General features: G+C 39.7%; 1 protein-coding gene across 6 annotated transcripts in view; it reads left to right on the top strand.

Annotated features, from left to right (window-relative positions):
* ATG2B (autophagy related 2B) overlaps positions 1 to 16,927 on the top strand; it is a 70,875-nt gene extending 53,948 nt beyond the window's left edge. For 5 of the 6 annotated variants that reach the window (XM_072839837.1, XM_072839838.1, XM_072839836.1 and 2 more), the window contains exons 35-42: positions 3,973 to 4,051; positions 4,367 to 4,574; positions 7,000 to 7,069; positions 7,404 to 7,486; positions 8,647 to 8,768; positions 9,000 to 9,154; positions 9,776 to 9,925; positions 12,048 to 16,927. In XM_072839837.1, coding sequence (XP_072695938.1) covers positions 3,973 to 4,051; positions 4,367 to 4,574; positions 7,000 to 7,069; positions 7,404 to 7,486; positions 8,647 to 8,768; positions 9,000 to 9,154; positions 9,776 to 9,925; positions 12,048 to 12,278 — 1,098 coding nt within the window. In that variant the 3' untranslated portion in view covers positions 12,279 to 16,927. Of the gene's footprint in view, positions 1 to 3,972; positions 4,052 to 4,366; positions 4,575 to 6,999; positions 7,070 to 7,403; positions 7,487 to 8,633; positions 8,769 to 8,999; positions 9,155 to 9,775; positions 9,926 to 12,047 lie in introns of those variants that run through there. The other variant, XM_072839841.1, reaches the window with a different exon arrangement.
* The last annotated feature ends 982 nt before the right edge of the window (positions 16,928 to 17,909 follow it).

Raw genomic sequence — 17,909 nt, 5'->3', positions numbered from 1 at the left:
GCAGAGGGAGAAGCAGGCTCCATGCAGGGAGCCCGACGTGGAACTCCATCCCAGGTCTCCCAAGATCACACCCTGGGCTGAAGGTGGCGCTAAACTGCCGAGCCACCAGGGCTGCCCTTCTGCCCTGGGCAAGATGACAAATGAGTAAATTTGGTACTTAAACGGGTCACAACAGAGATTTGTGGAAAGGCATAAATCCACTTTGCCATGTTCTAGCAAATATTCCATCAAATTATTCTGGGTTTTGCTTTGACTCAGCTGCTTAAAACCTAGTTGGTGCCTCTTATGCAGACTTGACTCAGGGTGTATGAACACGTGATGCTCTGCCGTCGTGCACTATAGCAGTGAGGCATATGGGCTGGGGAGTCAGACTGGGGTTTATACCCACTGTTGTCTTTCCCTAGTTAGGTGGCTTTGGGGAAGTTACTTCTCTAAGCCTCACTTTCTTCACTGACAAAATCCAAGTAATAGCAGTAGATACAGCTTCATTTTTTTAAAAAAATGAGGATCGAATGAGACTAGCATTTATTAAATATTTAGCTTGGTGCCTGGCACAGTGTTAAAGATCAGAAGTTGTTAGCTGTTGTTCTTATTAACTGAAGCACGTCACAGCTGACGAAAATAAATGGAAAATAGCCTGCTTTTGAAATAACAGAATTGCCCTGTTGCACCTTATATTGGTGTGAAAAGTAGAGTATATGTGGGATAGCACTCTTTGCTTAAGTGGTGTAGATTCATAATGTTGACTTGTTATTTAAATAAGAAACAGAGGAGCAATTTTCATCTAGGGAAGGGCAAGTAGATGATGAAGGTCGTGTAACTGGGCAGTTTGAGATCTGAACTGTGAAGAGGCCAGTTTTCCTGACTCTTCTAGTCTGGTATCTATTTCAGTGTTGTACTGTCTGGAAATAAGTGTAGGGAAGATATGCTTGTTAATCCCAAATGATTTGTGGAATGCCAGCCTCTTTCCAGGTCCTATAGTAGGATGCTGAGGATACAAAGATAAGTGAACATCCCCATCCTAAAAGATCTATGTATGGGGTAGATACTGACATAAAACAGATTACTTTAATACCTTGTGGTGAGGACCAGTGGTAAAGATAGACATAGTCTATAGTCTATAGTATGTCCCAGTAGAGGGGGCTCCAAAGCCAGGCAGGGAATTCAGAAGAATAAGGGGTAATCAGGAAGGGCTTTCTGAAGGAGATGACACTTGAAGTGAGTCTTAAAGGAATGCAGGGTCTTATGGAATGTGGTGGAGTTAGTTGCATTAAGATTTTTGTACAGGCACTGAAGGCCTAATTCAGGTTGTGAGAAGAGATGTGAAGCTGTTCTGGTAAGTTATGTGCTTGGCTGTGGCTGGAGATGGTGAATACATAGCAGTACTAGTTTGCACATTTGTGGGGTTTTTTTTTTTTTTTTAGCATCATTACTTGATTGCCTCAATACGGCATTTTAATTATTTTAACACTTTAAGTCTTACTGTACTGTTAGTATCTTCTATCATAGGACCTTAAATAAACTAGAAATAGCTATAGTTGAAGTTTGTAAAAATAAACCAAATTTTTTAAAGTTTTAAGAAGTTGATTGTATGGAGGTATAATTTGCATATAATAAAGTGCCAGGATTTTCGGTGTAAGGTTTGAGCTTGACAGGTACACGCACTTGAGTAACCACTGCATCAGTTGAAATAGCATCCTCTGTTCCCCTCAGAGTCATCCCCTCCCCCTCCATTGTGGTTGGTCTCCACACCCCCTAAAGCCACCATTGACCTTCCTATCGCCATAGGTTAGCTAAATGGAAATGTATTTGGCTTCCTGTGCCAGGAGCTTCATCTTTGTGTGATCATCTGAGGCATATCTCTTCATTTCTTTCAGTCTGTTCATTGTGCTGAGTACACATTTCATTGTATGGCTGTGCCCCAATTTGTGTATCCATTTGGGTGGTTTTCTTGTTTGGGGCTGTTACAAATAAAGCTGTTATGAAGTTTGCATACAAGTTTTTTATGGACCTATGTTTTCAGTATTATAAACAGTTTCCAGGCCATAAGGTAGATAGGTGTTTGAGCATTGTAAGAAACTGCCAGTTTCCCACCGTGGTCATACCCTTGTGGATTCCCTCCTTGAGAGCTGCTGCTACTTCACATTCTCACCAAACCTGATATTTTTAATTTTAATGATTTTTATTTGGTGTTCATTGTGGTTTTAATTTGGATTTCCTTGATGACTAGTGATGCTATAAGCATCTTTTTATATGCTTGACAATTGTATACCCTTCTGTAAAGTGTCTGTGTCTTGCTAGTTTTAAAATTAGATTGTTTTATTGAGTTGTAAAGAGTTTAGCAGAAATACCAGATCAAAACTTCTGAGAGCATAATGAAACGCTGATGATTAGTATCTCCTCTTCTGTTGTTTTGTCCATTTGTAGTGAAAGTGCGCACACACACACAAAGCCACTATTTCTATAGTCTTTTTTTCAAGAGCAATTTATACTTGGAATTTTCTTGTGGGTTTAAAAAAAATTTTTTTTGAAGGCAGTTATAGAGTCAAAGCATTTATTGCATTAAAATATCACCATCTAGTGGTCAAAGAGTAACATTTTAGGTATTAACCTTGTAAACATCTAATATTTGATATAAATATATATCAAATGTGTAGGTATATGTACACACATGTATCTATATAGTAATATGTGTGTAATGTGAATAGCAAAATATATACATATATAAATGTAAAGCATAATGTAATGAGCAATTCTATAAACTCACTGCCTTACTGTGGAACCAAAATATTTTTGGTACTGTTGAAACTACTTGCTTGTTTTTCAGTTTCATCCCTCAGGCTCCCATATGCAATGGTGGCTAGAAAAATACCTTTCTTGTGTGGGAAATATCAGAAAGGGAGACAGAACATAAAGACTCCTAACTCTGGGAAACGAACTAGGGGTGGTGGAAGGGGAGGTGGGCGGGGGGTGGGGGTGACTGGGTGACGGGCACTGAGGGGGGCACTTGACGGGATGAGCACTGGGTGTTATTCTGTATGTTGGTAAATTGAACACCAATAAAAAATAAATTTATTAAAGAAATACCTTTCTGACTTTCATCATTTATGCTTCTGACCAATGTGATTGATAGTTGATCAGATCCTTTGGAATTACCAAACTTATGGCATACTGTGAAATAACATGACCCTGTAATTCCCCACCACACTGCATTCTGGTACAATATTAATGTTTTATATTAAAGAATTTTTTTAAATGAAAGGGAAATACAAGAAGAGGCTCAGGTATTTAATTTTTGTATTTTACAACAGGGATTTGTTAGTATGAATGAGGTAGGTAAAATAAAGCTGCTAGTATTGGGACAATGTGGCTTGCTTGGACAACATTAAGACAAGTCCATGCAGTTTTGTCCTTATATAATTTCAAAAGACCACACACTGGGTGATTTTTACTGATTTTAATTTTGAAGATCACATCCAATGAAGAAAATGTATTAACGCAATATAACAGTGGTAAAGGTGGAAATAAGATAGATCTTGCAGGGTACACAGAAGTATCTAGTCTGCCAGCTGCTATTACTTGTGTTGGTAATATCACCACTACCAGTTCAAGTGAGAAGTGATGTTGAAGAATAAGAACATTGTATTTCTAAGAAAACTGAAGTGTACTTTGATTTAGAAATAGCTATGTAATTTTTAATTTCTCTGTGTCTTAATTTCACATCTATAATTTTCTCAGAGTTGTGAGAATTAACAAGGAAGTGTGTGTGTGTGTGTGTGTGTGTGTGTGTGTGTGAGTGAGCGAGCGATGGGACTAGGAACAGTGCCTCACACAGAGTAAGAACTAGCAAATTATAGTGCTGGATGAATAATGAGTAAAATATGGGACCTTAAGATACTTTTTAGTTTTAGAAATAGATGTCTCCCCTCTCCACCTCCGCCTTTTGCTTATAATTACATCTTTTCATTTTAGGATGCCTTGTTCTTCCTGAAGGATTTCTTCACAAGTCTTTCTACGGAAGTAGAGCTTCTAATGGCTCCAGATCCAGAAGGTATTAAATGTGTATAGTTTGATAAAGTCTGTAACAAGTACTTGGATTGATTTTGATTGTTATGAGACCTTTTTGAGAGTGTACTTACAGTCTTTATTTTCATTTATATAAATGTTTTGTATTTATTTTTTTAATATTTTACAAATGCAGTTTATGTCAGAGTAATAATTTAAAAGGCAGAAGTCAATTTTCTCTGTAGCAGTAATTATGTTTATTAAATGAAATGTAGCAAAACAAGTTAAATCCACATTAATTTTAAATGGTTGCTCTGTAGAAGGGTTCCTCATTTTTCAAATGTGCATATTACTTTTTCAGTTAAAAAGTCTCCTGGAGCTGATGTTACCTGCAGTTTGCCAAGGCATTTAAGCGCCTCCAAAGAGCCAAATCTAGTTCTGTCTTTCCCTGGGCCAAAGCAGCCTTCCCAAGATGATAGTGCCAATTCAGCGGAAGTGGTTAATGGGGAAGAAGAGAAGGACTTCTCAGCTGAAGAAACATCATTTAGTGATCAGCCCGTGTTTTTTAGGTAAGTCACTTGATTTTGATAACAAATGAAGTATTTTAGAGCTTTGTAGTTGGTTATTGAATGTGTTCATGTACCACTAATCATGAGGTTACAACAGGTTTTCTTTGTGCTGTCAAACAGTAACTGGTATCTACGTGTGGGCTCCATGCATCATGCACCCCTTCATGCACATAGTAACCCTGGTTCAGGAGTCCTTTCTCTTGATTCTGGAGCAGAAATATTCTTTTCCTCTAGCTGCTTCATTTTCCCTCCTGTCCCTCTTCCCAGTTTCTGTTACAGCTTATTTGTACCTCCTGATGTCCTTTCCTCTTTTCCTTTACACACCTGGGCTTCCCTGTGCTCCCCTTCTCCCGTGTGGGAATTTTCTGTCTGGTTTTCCATCTGTTCTTCCCCATCACTGTTCTTTCCTGACCCTTCAGTCTCTGGCTCAGTGGGCACTCTTAGGAGAGACAGGTCTGCTGTGCTGGTGCTGTGTGCTCTCACTATTGCCCTACAACTCAGCTAGCTGCTTGCATGCTGGCATTTATTCTCATTCCCAGACCCATTCATGTTTCCCGTCTTCATTCTTTCCTGGCCTTTCATGGGGGGCTTGGAGTCTTGGCTCTGTCGGAAGGAGTAAGGAGGAAGACCCATGCCACCAGTATTGTGAGGGGCAGTTAGTTACTTCCCCTCATTTCCTGTACTCTCGCTGATATCCATGGGCCTCACATTCTGTCTTTTCAAGCCGACTTTAGGTTAGACATTAGATATGGCCCAAAGCACAATTTAACTATTTAAAGTGCTTTCATGTTTTATATATCTTGTATACTGTAGAAAAGAGAAAAAAAGAACTATGAGAATTGGAAAGATCCTGGGATAGAGGGTCTCTGGCAGTTCTAAACCTTTTACCAGGAAAGAAGAATCTCTTTTATTATTTTCCCACATTGATCTTTAAAAGTTTTTTGCTACCAAAAAATTGTGTATCAGAAGTAGGAATTTGAATTCTCATTTTATATTAATCACACCTGAACTCTTTGTTTTTTGTGAACACTGGATAACCAGTCCAAAGGAAATTGAATTGTTAACAGTTGTGGCCTGAAAACAAATAAATTTGACACTTTTTTGTCAGTTTGTGTAGTCTTAGGTAAATGTTGTGGTTTTTTTTTTTTTTTCCATTAGACTATCTAAAATAGCTTATGGATTTCTGTTTCTACTCTCGAAAGCTCCTAGAAGTCCTAGGATGCAGGAGTGGCAGTCAGTGGTATAATCCAGATTACTCACTTCACAGACAAGGAACTTTAATGTCCAGAGAAATAAGTTGACTTGCTCAAGACCACACAGCTAGTGGCCGAGTCAGGACCAAAACATTGATCGTAATCCCCAGTCTAGTGCATTTTCTAAGTGATGGTCCAACCATTCCACAAATATTCATTGAGCTCTTCTTACTCTGTGTATGCCAGGTTTTGGCACAGTGAACAAAATCAAGAAAAATCCCTATGTTATTGAGCTTACAAATAATTATCTGATCTGTCATATTATGTACCATGAAGAAAACAAAGAATAAGAAAGGAAGAGAACCAAAATGCCCAGAGAACCAAATGGAGATGGGTTTTTGGAAGATGAATTACCTGGGGTCTCAGGCTTCTTTAGTAACTAATGTTTAAATACAGCATTTCCATTTCACTGTGGGCTAAATTAGACTTCTGTGGAATGGCTTAGGATATAAATGCAGACATTAATTCTGTAGAAAAACTGTGTTTTGAGTCTAATTTAACAGTCCAGTTTTGGGAAGCCAGCTCCTTTTGTTTGTTGTATACCATTGGTATATAATTATGATTTCATTCTCACAGAATTCCCAATGTTTGTGTGTCAAACATTAATTTCAAGAATGCTCACTAAAATTTACCAACATAGGTGGCACATTAAAGATTTACTAAGATGTGTGGTAGGCTCAGAGTTTAAGTTCTTTCTCATGGTACACCACATATACCTGGTAAAACTGAGATTTGTGGCTGGCTTTTCTAGCACTTTCTGCTTCGTGATGGAGCTGAAATAAATCCCCCCCCCCTTTTTTTTTTAAACTTCTTGGTAATGATTATATTATTTGGTTTAATCTTGAAGGTTGCTTTTATTATTTCTCCATATAAATTGAGAATATCTGCCAGAATAAATTCTTCAAGGGTAAACATCTAGTAAGCTAGATGCTTTTTGTGAAGATTTAAATAAAATAAATACAACGTATAAGATGATTAACATTAGTTTAGTAATATTACTTTAAGAAAAAAGTAGAGCTAAAAGACATTGCCCTTTATTTAGGCTTTGAGATCTTCACATTATTAATCTTGTGGCTTTGTTTTTATTATCCATTTGAACAAATTATATCTAATCTCAACTATTAGTACTTTTGAATATAAATAACTCTCCTCCTTTTTTTTTTTATCTTCAGAGAATTTAGATTCACATCAGAAGTACCTATTCGACTTGATTATCATGGCAAACACGTATCAATGGATCAGGTTTGGAAACTTTATATAAATATACTCTATAAGATTATCTCCCTTGTTTTCTCTAATGGAGTTAATTTTTAAACTTTTCTCTCACGGTTTATATGTTTGAAATGACATGCAAGATTTTAAAATTTAACTCTTTCTAAAGTAAACATAATTTACTTTAACCTGTGAGTAAAATTTAGTATAAATTGGGTTATATATATTATTATGTATTTTTTTTTGCTGTAAATATTTTGTTTTAGCTGCATTAGTGAATGAATATTACTTTGACTTGCCCAAATAACTATTTTAAATGTTAGCTCTTAATTACACATTAATCTGGCTTTTTAAAATTTTTAAGGGTACACTAGCTGGGATTCTGATTGGTCTGGCCCAGTTAAACTGTTCAGAACTGAAGCTAAAGAGGCTTTTCTACCGGCATGGGTAGGTCAGTTTAAATCCTATAAGGCTTTACGGTATAGTGACTGCAATTAGTTTACAACACATCAAACATTGATTTTTCTTAGCAAACATAAATCATTATTTTACATTATTGTGTGCAGAGAGCTCGTTTTCAGAGGAGGCTTACTGATTAGGAGCTACTAATAACAGAGTATTTTTCAAAAATAGCTATAGTTATTTTTTAATAATTTCCCGAGTCATAAAAATTCATTCATTTAGTGAAAAGGCTGGAAGTTCACAATATAATGACTGTTAATAGCTGAGAACCATGTAGCAATTTGTAGACATTGAGTTAATCCTGTGCTAGAGCTTTAAGGGTTTTATTGTTTTGAGAGAGTGAGCGTGCACACGTGCGTACATGTAAGTGTGGGGAAGAGCGGAGGGGGGAGGAAGGGAGACAGAGAATCTCAAGCAGACTTTGCATTGAGTATGGAGCCTGACATGGGGCTCAATCTTAGGACTCTGGGATCATGACCTGAGCTGAAACCAAGAGTCTGCTGCTCAACCGACTGAGCCACCCAAGTGCCCCCTATGCTAGAGCTTTAGATGTTCAAGAAATAGGAACAGTGGAAGAACACATTTATACATGTTACTGAAGCCTTGTAGAAATTACTAACATTAAGCTGGATTATATATATGTACATATACGTGTGTGTGTGTGTGTGTGTGTGTATATATATATATTTAGCTCAAACATCTATACTATTTTGTCTTTGTAACTGGTAAATTTTCTTTTAAGTTAAAAAATCCCAACATATTTTTTCCCCCAACATATTATTATGCTAAGCGAAATAAGTCAGAGAGACAAATACTGTATGATTTCACTCATGTGATGAAGATGAACATACGGGAACAGAAGGAAAAATAAAATAACAGAGAGGGAGACAAACCATAAGAGACTCAACTCCAGGAAACAAACTAAGGGTCTCTGGAGGGGAGGCAGGGGCTGGGGGCAGTGGGGAATGGGGTAACTGGATAATGGGCATTAAGGAGGGCACATGATAGAAGGAGTACTGGGTGTTACATGCCAGTGATGAATCACTAAATTCTACCCCTAAAACTTAAAAAAACAAAAAACCCCAACTTACCTGAAACTACAAATTTCTTTCTTTTTTCTGTATACTAATAGTTATTTGCTCTAGCTTGCTAGGTGTTGACAAATTGTTTTCATATGCAATCACCGAATGGCTTACTGACATTAAGAAGAATCAGCTACCAGGAATCCTGGGAGGTGTGGGGCCTATGCATTCACTAGTACAATTAGGTGAGTTTTCTTTTTTAATCAAAAGATGATTTATTGCTTGATCTGTGATTCTTAACCCATTTGGAGTTATGAGTGCCTTTGGGACAGTCTCTGTGAGGACATGTGTGCATGACCACACATGTAAGAGCACTTGGCATCCCATTTGAGGTTAAAAACCCCAGGGTTAAAATGATGGCAGGGTTCTGATCTCCAGCACTCCTGCTGATCTCTCTGTATTGACTGTTGTTCTAGTGCAAGGCCTAAAGGACTTGGTCTGGTTACCGATAGAGCAATACCGGAAGGACGGTCGTATTGTCAGAGGGTTCCAGAGAGGCGCTGCCTCCTTTGGCACCTCAACAGCGATGGCTGCTCTTGAGCTCACAAACAGAATGGTTCAGACTATACAGGTATTCTCCACAGACTGCCTTACTTACTGTACAGAGAGGAATAGCTACTGTAAAATGGTTGTTTTTTTTTTTTTGTTTATTAAAAGATATTTTGATTAAAAAAGTATTTTTAAATATACAAATGTTGAGAATAGAGGTTTTATTTATGATTTAATGTTTTTGTTTTATTGCTCAGCTGTTCAGTGTTAAGTAATTCGTAATTAAGTAATATAAATTCTCATTTATATGAATAGATCATAGCCAAATGTGAAGAAAGCATTACAGATCAAACAGTAGACGAATTAAGGTTTGTTAAGTATGAGGCTCTGGTTGACCTTATCCAGTTCACAGACAGGGCATTCTGATTCACCTGGTAACATGGAGAGTGTTCTCAGAAGGACAGAGGAGCGACTGAGAAAGTCCCCTCAATCCATGTACTAGTTCTCAGCATGCACTTCTATATTCTTGTTCTAAAAGTGCTAAGTTTTTATTGTGAACAACTCCTGATACTGCAGAAGTGCCTGCGTTAGGGCCTGCAAGTCCCTCTGTTCTTCCTCACTCCCGATGAGAAGTGCATTATTGAAGCATAACTCTGCAGACTTCCTTCTGATTCGTTTCTTTCTTTATGATAAAATGATCCAGGCAGCAGCAGAGACTGCTTATGATATGGTATCTCCTGGGACCCTTTCTATTGAGCCCAAGAAGATCAAAAGGTTTCCTCATCACCGCTTAGCCCACCAGCCAGTGGACCTGCGAGAAGGTGTGGCCAAGGCCTACAGTGTTGTGAAAGAGGTGAGTGCTTGCTTACCTGAGTGGGCGGGCCAGAGCCAGCTGGCCTGCTTCCTGGCTTTTAGCACTTTAAAGTTAGCACAATGCCTGCCTGATTTAATCTACATTCATTTGAAAAAAATATTTATCCGCTTACTTTGTGCCAGCAAAGTAACAGCAACTGTTAAAGGTAGGTGGTGTTCCTCACTTGCCCATGAGGACACCAGCTCAGCAGGAATGGCTCCCCAGTGTAGTCGGGTGAATCACTCTTGGGCCACGATTGGACCCTGGGAAATCGGATCTGCCATGTGGTTCTTTCTCTAAAACTGTCAATGTGAAGAATGGGGTGAGAACGGAAGGTGAGAACAGTGAGCAGGATTGAGATAGTAGGGTGTGCTTGATTAGATGGAATCTGACTTCTGTGTTAAAAACTTTTTAAAATAGAGGCTTCCTACATGGTGATAATTTGTCTTTTCCCTTCTAGATGTTAGTAATTCAAAAGATTGAGAGAAAACATTCCAGATGTTTCACAGATACGCTCGTCCTTTAGACCTGGGCGCTCGGCACAGCAATAGATTATAGGTCACATCTGGCCCAGACTTGTTTTTCTGTGGCCCTACTAGCTCAGAATTATCTTAACAATTTTAAAGGATTGTAAAAAATGAAAGAAAAAGCATATGTGATAGAAACTGTATGCCCACAAATATTTGCCATCCTTTCCAGAGAAAGTTGGCTGATCCCTGCTTTACATCATTCCCCTTGGTGGCAGACAGGTAGCTGTGGTGAGGGTGGCAGTGGTCCAGGCATGCTTCCCGAGCACTGCATGCCTGCTGTGCTGTGCCACTGTCTCCGGGTGCATTGTGTCATTGAAGTCTGACACTCACCACAGAATTTTAATTCCCCATTGAAAGGACTTGACCAACAAAAGAATGAAAGAAAGGACTGCTAAGGTAACACACTTAAGTGATGGAGCTGAGATATTAATTCACTTGTGTTGTCTCCAGACTCAGTATGGTACTCACTCTCACTACATTATAATCAACTAGTACCTGTTTATTATTTGTGGGCTAGGGAGGGGAGCTGAGAGAGGAGGGAGAATGGTGATGGGGATGAGTGGATCCAACCATGAGCATTTTCTTTATTGTTTTGGTTTCTCTTATTGTCGATAGTTTTAAAAATAACACTTGTTTTTTTGTTTTTTGTTTTTTTTTTAGTTCTGTACTTTTTCTTGGTATTACATATTTTTGCTGCCGTGTCAGGAAGAAATGATACTCTTGTTAGCTTGTCGGAACGATGGCTGGGTTCTGGGTTCAGACAAGGTTCCTCGGTTTCCCTGGAGAGCCCAGAGTTCCTTGTGCCACTCACTGAAACGGTCACAAAGTCCCTCGTGTACCCTGAGGAATTGAGTTAGACCAATGGGAGATTCAAAAGTCACGTGAAGTTTTACCACTTTGGCTTGATTGACACTCTTATATATTCAGCTTTAAAGCATTTTAGCAGTCATGATTATTTTAATGTTACACAGTTTTAAGAAAATGAAAAATGCTACAGAAACTTTTTAATTTTTAAACATGTCCCTGCTTTATGTTCTTAGAATTTTTTTCTATTTAATTTATTAAGATGTTCTATTTAGCCTTTTATCTTAATTGAATATTCCATAATTATCTTTTCTAGTACATAGCCAGTAATTTAAAAACAATTTTCTGGAGCTTCATAGGATTCGATTTTTCTGTTACAGTTGAATCAAAGGAACTATCACCGTGTTCCTTTTGTGATTATATTTATTCTAGAAGCTTTGTTTGCTGAGTTTAACTAGAGTGATTAATAGTGCCAGGAAAGCTACTCTTGGATCATTAAATATTTCTTTGCACTTCCCTACATGAACTGGTAGCTTAGCTACATTTTCTACATGCACATGTCACAACAAAATGCTAAATCATAATAATTGCCTCTTATTTTCCCTTACAATTATAATTTTGTCATAATTATCCGGGGTTATCTCAAAAGCACAGTGGGTTTTGTTTTGTTTATTTGTTTGTTTGTTTTTTGTCTTGTTACAAGCATAATGTTGATGAACTCTGCTAAAGTTGTATACAATAGGATAATTTAGAGATTTTTCTGACCTTCTTTCCTCTTCCCCCTTTAGGGACTTACAGACACAGCTCAGACGATTTATGAAACTGCAGCACGAGAACATGAGAGCAGAGGCGTCACTGGTGCTGTGGGCGAGGTCCTGCGCCAGATTCCTCCCGCAGTGGTGAAACCTCTGATTGTGGCCACAGAAGCAACATCAAATGTATTAGGTGGCATGAGAAACCAGATTAGACCAGATGTTCGGCAAGACGAGTCACAGAAATGGCGCCATGGGGAAGACTGATATTTCCGACACAATTCTTTATGAAGATATTATGAGGGTGGAAATAAGGAGTGATGTCCCATTGGCAGCTTTAGAGGTTATTCATTTAACTTTATTGTGCTCATCTCAGGAACAAAAGCATTTCTTAGCTAAATAATTTAATATCAAAGCAACATGCAACCAAAAACTTGTGACATTTTAGGGCTAGTTTGGTACTTGCCTAGAGAAATGTTTGGTGGCTAGTGTCAAAAGTCCTTCAGTGTTTGCTGCCAAGTGAGTGGAATCCTTGCTTTTATTAAAATGGCTGTACTTCTCCTTGGTATAGATAAGAGATCATTGGAAGCCTGTTACAGTACAGAGTGCTCAGAAACATTTGCGTACTTTGAAAGCACTATTTATGTTGCCCTGAGGAGTTGATTTATTTCTCAAGGTTTAAAAAAGAATCACAGCTTCAAAACTCTCATTGAGAATGAGAGACAGAAGCCACAGGGAAAGCACAGCAAATAGGATTTTAATATAAATATCACTGAGGAATAAATAACTTAGTCTGCTGGATTTAGTGTCCGTGCACTTGAGAACATTATTTCCATTCCCTCAGAAAATCTTTCTGTGGGCATTTGAGGACGTGAATGTTGCAGACATGTTCTGTTGTGTTGCACTTTATCGTGTGTGTGTGTGTGTGTGTGTGTGTGTCACGCGCGTGCGCGTTTAGATTAATACAAGTCGTGATATATTCGTTATGTAATTTACAAATCTTCACAATATAGAGTAAGACTGAATGTTTTTGGCAAAGGAAGCTAACTCAAATGTAACTTCCGTTTATTTTAAGTATCAATGAAAATATGCGTTCTATAATGAACTGGGGCCCATATGATTGTTTATGCGTTCACTTTTGAGCGTATAGAGTGCAAGCTTGTTAGGAATGTGTGGAAAGGGAGATTGGAAATGATTTTTACTTTTCTGAAATTAACCAAAAATCCTCCAAATATGCCCTAGTCAGCTATTTCAAAGTACCGTTTTTACTTGGTTAACAATGTACGTTTTGATAACCTGTCAGGAATGAATAAAGTATTTTTATTTAAAGGTAAAATTGTTTTATGCTTCCATGAATATTTTGCTTCTCTTAGAGCATATTCATAGATGCAATACTGGGATCCCTCCCAAGACACTTGGGAATACTTTCTCAGAACTGATTTTGGCTGATATCAAGTAAATCATTACCTAGGAGCGAGAGGGAAATTGTTAAGAACTCACTTTTTGCTTTAGGTTAATCTAGCAGAAAGAAGTGCAAGGCTTTGTGTTCATCCACTGTTTAAAGTTGAATGATGTGAATTCTCATTTTCTGAAGTGGGGAGAATGCCATCAACATCAGTTTGAATTTCAAAACTACAGTTTAGGGTTTAAAAAAATGATCCAGAATCAATTCCATTCTCTAGATTTTCTGAACAAGAAAGCAATGTAAAGCAGACATCTGGACATTTAAAATTTATAAAAATTGCATTAAACAGCATTTAATATTTGTTTCCTTTTTACTGCTGAAAAACTTTAAAAAGGGATTGCTCAGACAACCATGTGTTCAAGTGTCATGGAACCATCTATTACTCTCTCCAATTAAATGGAACCCATGTAGAATGTGATCCTGAGTAAACAGTAGCCACGCCTGTTCACTATCACGAAGGCTCAGCCTGCTTGGGGGCATGTTTTGACCACCTTGCTCACTGACCCCGTGATTCTCCATGTTTCCTTAAAACAGCATAGTAGGTATGTTATCTCTGATGGTTAATCAAATTGAACAGCCCTTGATCAAACTTAAAGATACAAAATCTCTTTGATTTTTAAATATATTTTCTATAGTTTTACTAATTATTTAAGTTCAGTTAGATATAGCATAGGGGGAAAGAGCCCTCCTCATCTTTGCACTTGGAGTTGCAAACAGACCTGTCTTTTGACAGATTCGGTGTATAAATCCTATTTTAACATATATCTTCATAATGTAATCTCCATGGTCCTTTCGCTCTCTGTGCTCCTGTACCTGCTAGCCACAGAATCTGGGTTTGGGAACCAGAAACCTGACTCAGAAAGGCTCAGTATCAAGGCTCCGTGTGTTGCCAGTTTAACCGAGATGCTCTTGTTTTGAGGTGTTGATGTAGATTGTGTTTGAACACTTCTGCATTATTAAGTATCCTCAGTTTTTTCTTTTTTAAAAATGTCTTTTCCAGCTTTATGTCACAGTGACATAGTAAGAAGAGGGTCAGGGAGGACCCTTGGGCTGCCAGGTCGGCACTCACTCGGTAGATAACTTGGCCAAGACGTTACATTTCTCTAAGCCTCAGGGTCTGTCTGTAAACTAAGGGGTTTTGTATGATAAGGCCCAGCAGAGGTTTTTGGATGTTCAGGGTGTGTGCGTGTATGTGTGCGTGTGTGTGTGTGTGTGTGAGAGAGAATGATGGTGTGAGATGTAGTGCTCAGTAGAGTGTTCCAGACTGGTGACACCTCAGGTGGTGGCGCTGAAGGGGAGCATTGAGGTCACACCACACACGGTTGCCACGGCCCCAAAGAACTCTTGGATCTCCCAGAGTACTGCGTGTCTGAGTGGCCACAGTACCTGTGTGGTTGACTTTTGATGTGCTCTTCTGCATGGAGTAGACTGTGTTTGTCCACTTGTCACTGCATGGAGGCCGTACAGGTGTCTCCCCCAGGAGTCCAGGTGAAGCGAGGTTTAGAACAGCACAGTGTTACAGAGACTTGTGAAGACCACTTTATAAAGGCAGTGAAGGCCCTGGCAGTCCCTCCTCTTGAATGGCGTGCACCCTCAGTGTCCCTTCCTGTCTCTCCCCAGATCGCTATTATTTACGAGTAGAATATCTTGTAATACTTGCCTTTTAGGATAGACGTAATACAGCATTTCTTCTGGGCATAGCAATAAACTTTCATTTTAGTGAGGTTTGGGTCTACTTTGGATTCCCACTTTAAGCACATGTATTTAACATCAATATTTTTATAATGCAAGACTCACTTTAGGAAATCTTGCCAAGTCGCAATGTGCCTAGAATAGCATAAATACTAAAAACCAGTGTTTCCTGTGTCACTTTTAAATGGTATTAAATATTTCCAGGAGGAATATTTCTGGTCCTCTCATTTAAAAAAGGGTGTTCTGTAGGGTCGGTTCCTTTGTTCAGTTTCAGAACCGCCTAGACCACCGTGTCTGCTCCGGTGCAGGGGCTGCTGGTCCAGAGGTGTCCTGCCTCCCACGGGTGGGTTTGGGATTGGGTTCTGGGCACTGTGTGTACCCAGGCCAGAGCGGACAGGCGGCAGGCAGTGCTGACTTCCAGCAGTTGTAAATGAGCACCCTCCACTACGTGGTTTCAGGGTTAACAACTGTCGTAACATTAAATTCTGTAGATGTGAAAAGCATCGTGACTTCAGAGAAATCAGTGGCCTTTGCTTCCATTTTCTTACACCTGCATCGGATCGTATTCCTCAGAGAGAGATGGGGAGGCGTGTGGCAGGGCTGGTGTTCATGGTGAGCAGTTACTCTGTGTCCCCTCACGTCGTCTTGACCTACCTAAGACATTAGGGCCGGTGTCCATAAAGTTCTTTGAGCTTGAGAGTAAGGGACCATCAAAAACAAAGTGATACTCTTTTGTACCTGCAGATGCATCCATTGGACGTACCAGTTAGTGTCAAGTAGAATAAATCAATTAGAAATTTGTGAATCTTAGGTTTAACTAGGAAGGTTATTCGTATAGAGTATAGTTCACGTAGGGGGGGAAATCTTTTATCAAGCAATCTTCTGTTTACTGGAAGGTATAGTCAGTCTTTCCAGAGAAGCCTAGTTGAGTGCTTTAATGCCAATTTATTTTTATCTCCATATTTCCAGGACCTCGTAGGCACACCACCCCCTTTAATAGTCCTCGTAAAGCAGAGCTGCCGTAAGTCCCCACCTTCCGTGGGGAGTACACCTTCCTTAGATCCTGTTACTGTATGTCAGACACAGAAAAGGTTTTTCTAACGCACCGTCAGGACGGGCTGCTTTGGGGATGGGAAATTTGAGTTTCAACAATTCACACTTTGAGATGTCGGTGGTTTTCAAAAAACACGGTGTTAGGGATTTTTGCCTCCCGTACCAACCGTGGGCACTGTGGTCCCAAGCGGGTGGCTTTGTAGCAGGTGCCAGAGTGCTCGCCACTGTGTGTCACGAGATGGCAGATGTGTCGTCGGCGGGCCCCGTGACCCCTCTAGTGCTGCGGGCGGTGGAAATAGCGGCCCCTCCTTTAAGAAATATGTTTACTTTGCCGTTTCACATGTATTCCGTACCTATGACATATGGCAGCTTCCAGCTTCCAGTTGGATTGGTCTTACATTGTAGAAGTCGCCGGTCACACGGGACTGGTTGCTCTTTCACTGTGGAATTCGGGAGGGGCCCCGAGTTCGGCTCTTCTGCGAATCCATCCTGAGTTACTTTAGAGACTGAACTTAACCTCACCACGGTGTTGTATCCTCGTTGCTAAGTTTCCTAATTTCCCTGCTTAAGATAATTTTGGATGTGAGAATTTAAGAATACTGCTGCTGTACGAGTATTTTTGTGGAAATGTAACTTGTCAGTGTGACTATTGGAAATATTATGAAATGAGTACCTTGGAAGAAAATTAAAATATTTACTCTTTGGAGTTTGGTTTACACACTATTGTCTTTCGCCAAGAACTGTTCCCAAAGCCTGTGTGAAACACTTCTCGGGGCGGGACGTAGGTCTGTGTCCGATCCTGTTACTGAGAAACTGTTCCTATGACCCCGGTGCTTGTGATGGCAAATCATGTGTCCTGCTTCCTGTTTCTGCGATACCTAGGGCATGTGGTGTCAAAGTTCGCCACCCCACGCCACGTATTAATCACTCTGTTATCTCAGCCCTACAGGGTGGACTCGGGGCAGACGTACCTTGTAGTGTTGATCTGAGGGACCTAGGTAAATACTTGATTAATCCATTCTATATGGGGGAATGTTTTTACTTGTAAAAGAGAAATTTTAAATACTTATAAAGGCAGTGCTTTAAAAGAGGTTTTGATATGACCGGTGTCACTATGTAAAACCACTCTGAGCTATCAGGGAAACACCACACGTGGCTCCTGAAGGAGGGATGGGAACCTCTGTGGGTGTTGTGCGCGGGCTCCTTCCGTAACCTCCGGGGCAGTTGGTGTAGTAACTGTTTTCCAGAGGAGGAGGCCGGTTCAGAGAGGTCAGGAACCTTGCTGTGGTCACGTGGTGTGACCCCCCAAACCCCACGCTCCTCCTAGGACTTCATTTAAGGGGAGGCTGCACAGTTGTCTGAATTAGTGAAAACTCCTCAGTAATTAGGAAACTGAGAAAGGAATTTTGCTAGAAGATTAAGATTCACAATTCCTAGAACACTCGAGCCAAAGGCAACAACAAACTTGTTTCTCCATCTCTCACCTGCATCTCCAGCCCTGCTCCCCTCTCCTGGCTTGGACCAGCTGCTCTAGTTGCTGGTTCTGCCCACATTCCTGTATGAAGGGGTTAGAGCCACTTGGAGGTTTTTCTTTCTTCTCTTTCTTTTCTTCCTTTTCTCTCTCTCGTCTCAGGCCCCACTCAGCATCAGTTAAATAAAAATCTACGGACAGGGCTAAGTCATGGTCT

The sequence above is a fragment of the Canis lupus genome, chromosome 9 (assembly GCF_048164855.1).
Source record: "Canis lupus baileyi chromosome 9, mCanLup2.hap1, whole genome shotgun sequence".
In the NCBI taxonomy this organism is placed as follows: domain Eukaryota; kingdom Metazoa; phylum Chordata; class Mammalia; order Carnivora; family Canidae; genus Canis; species Canis lupus.
This window is presented reverse-complemented; position numbering and strand designations above follow the sequence as displayed.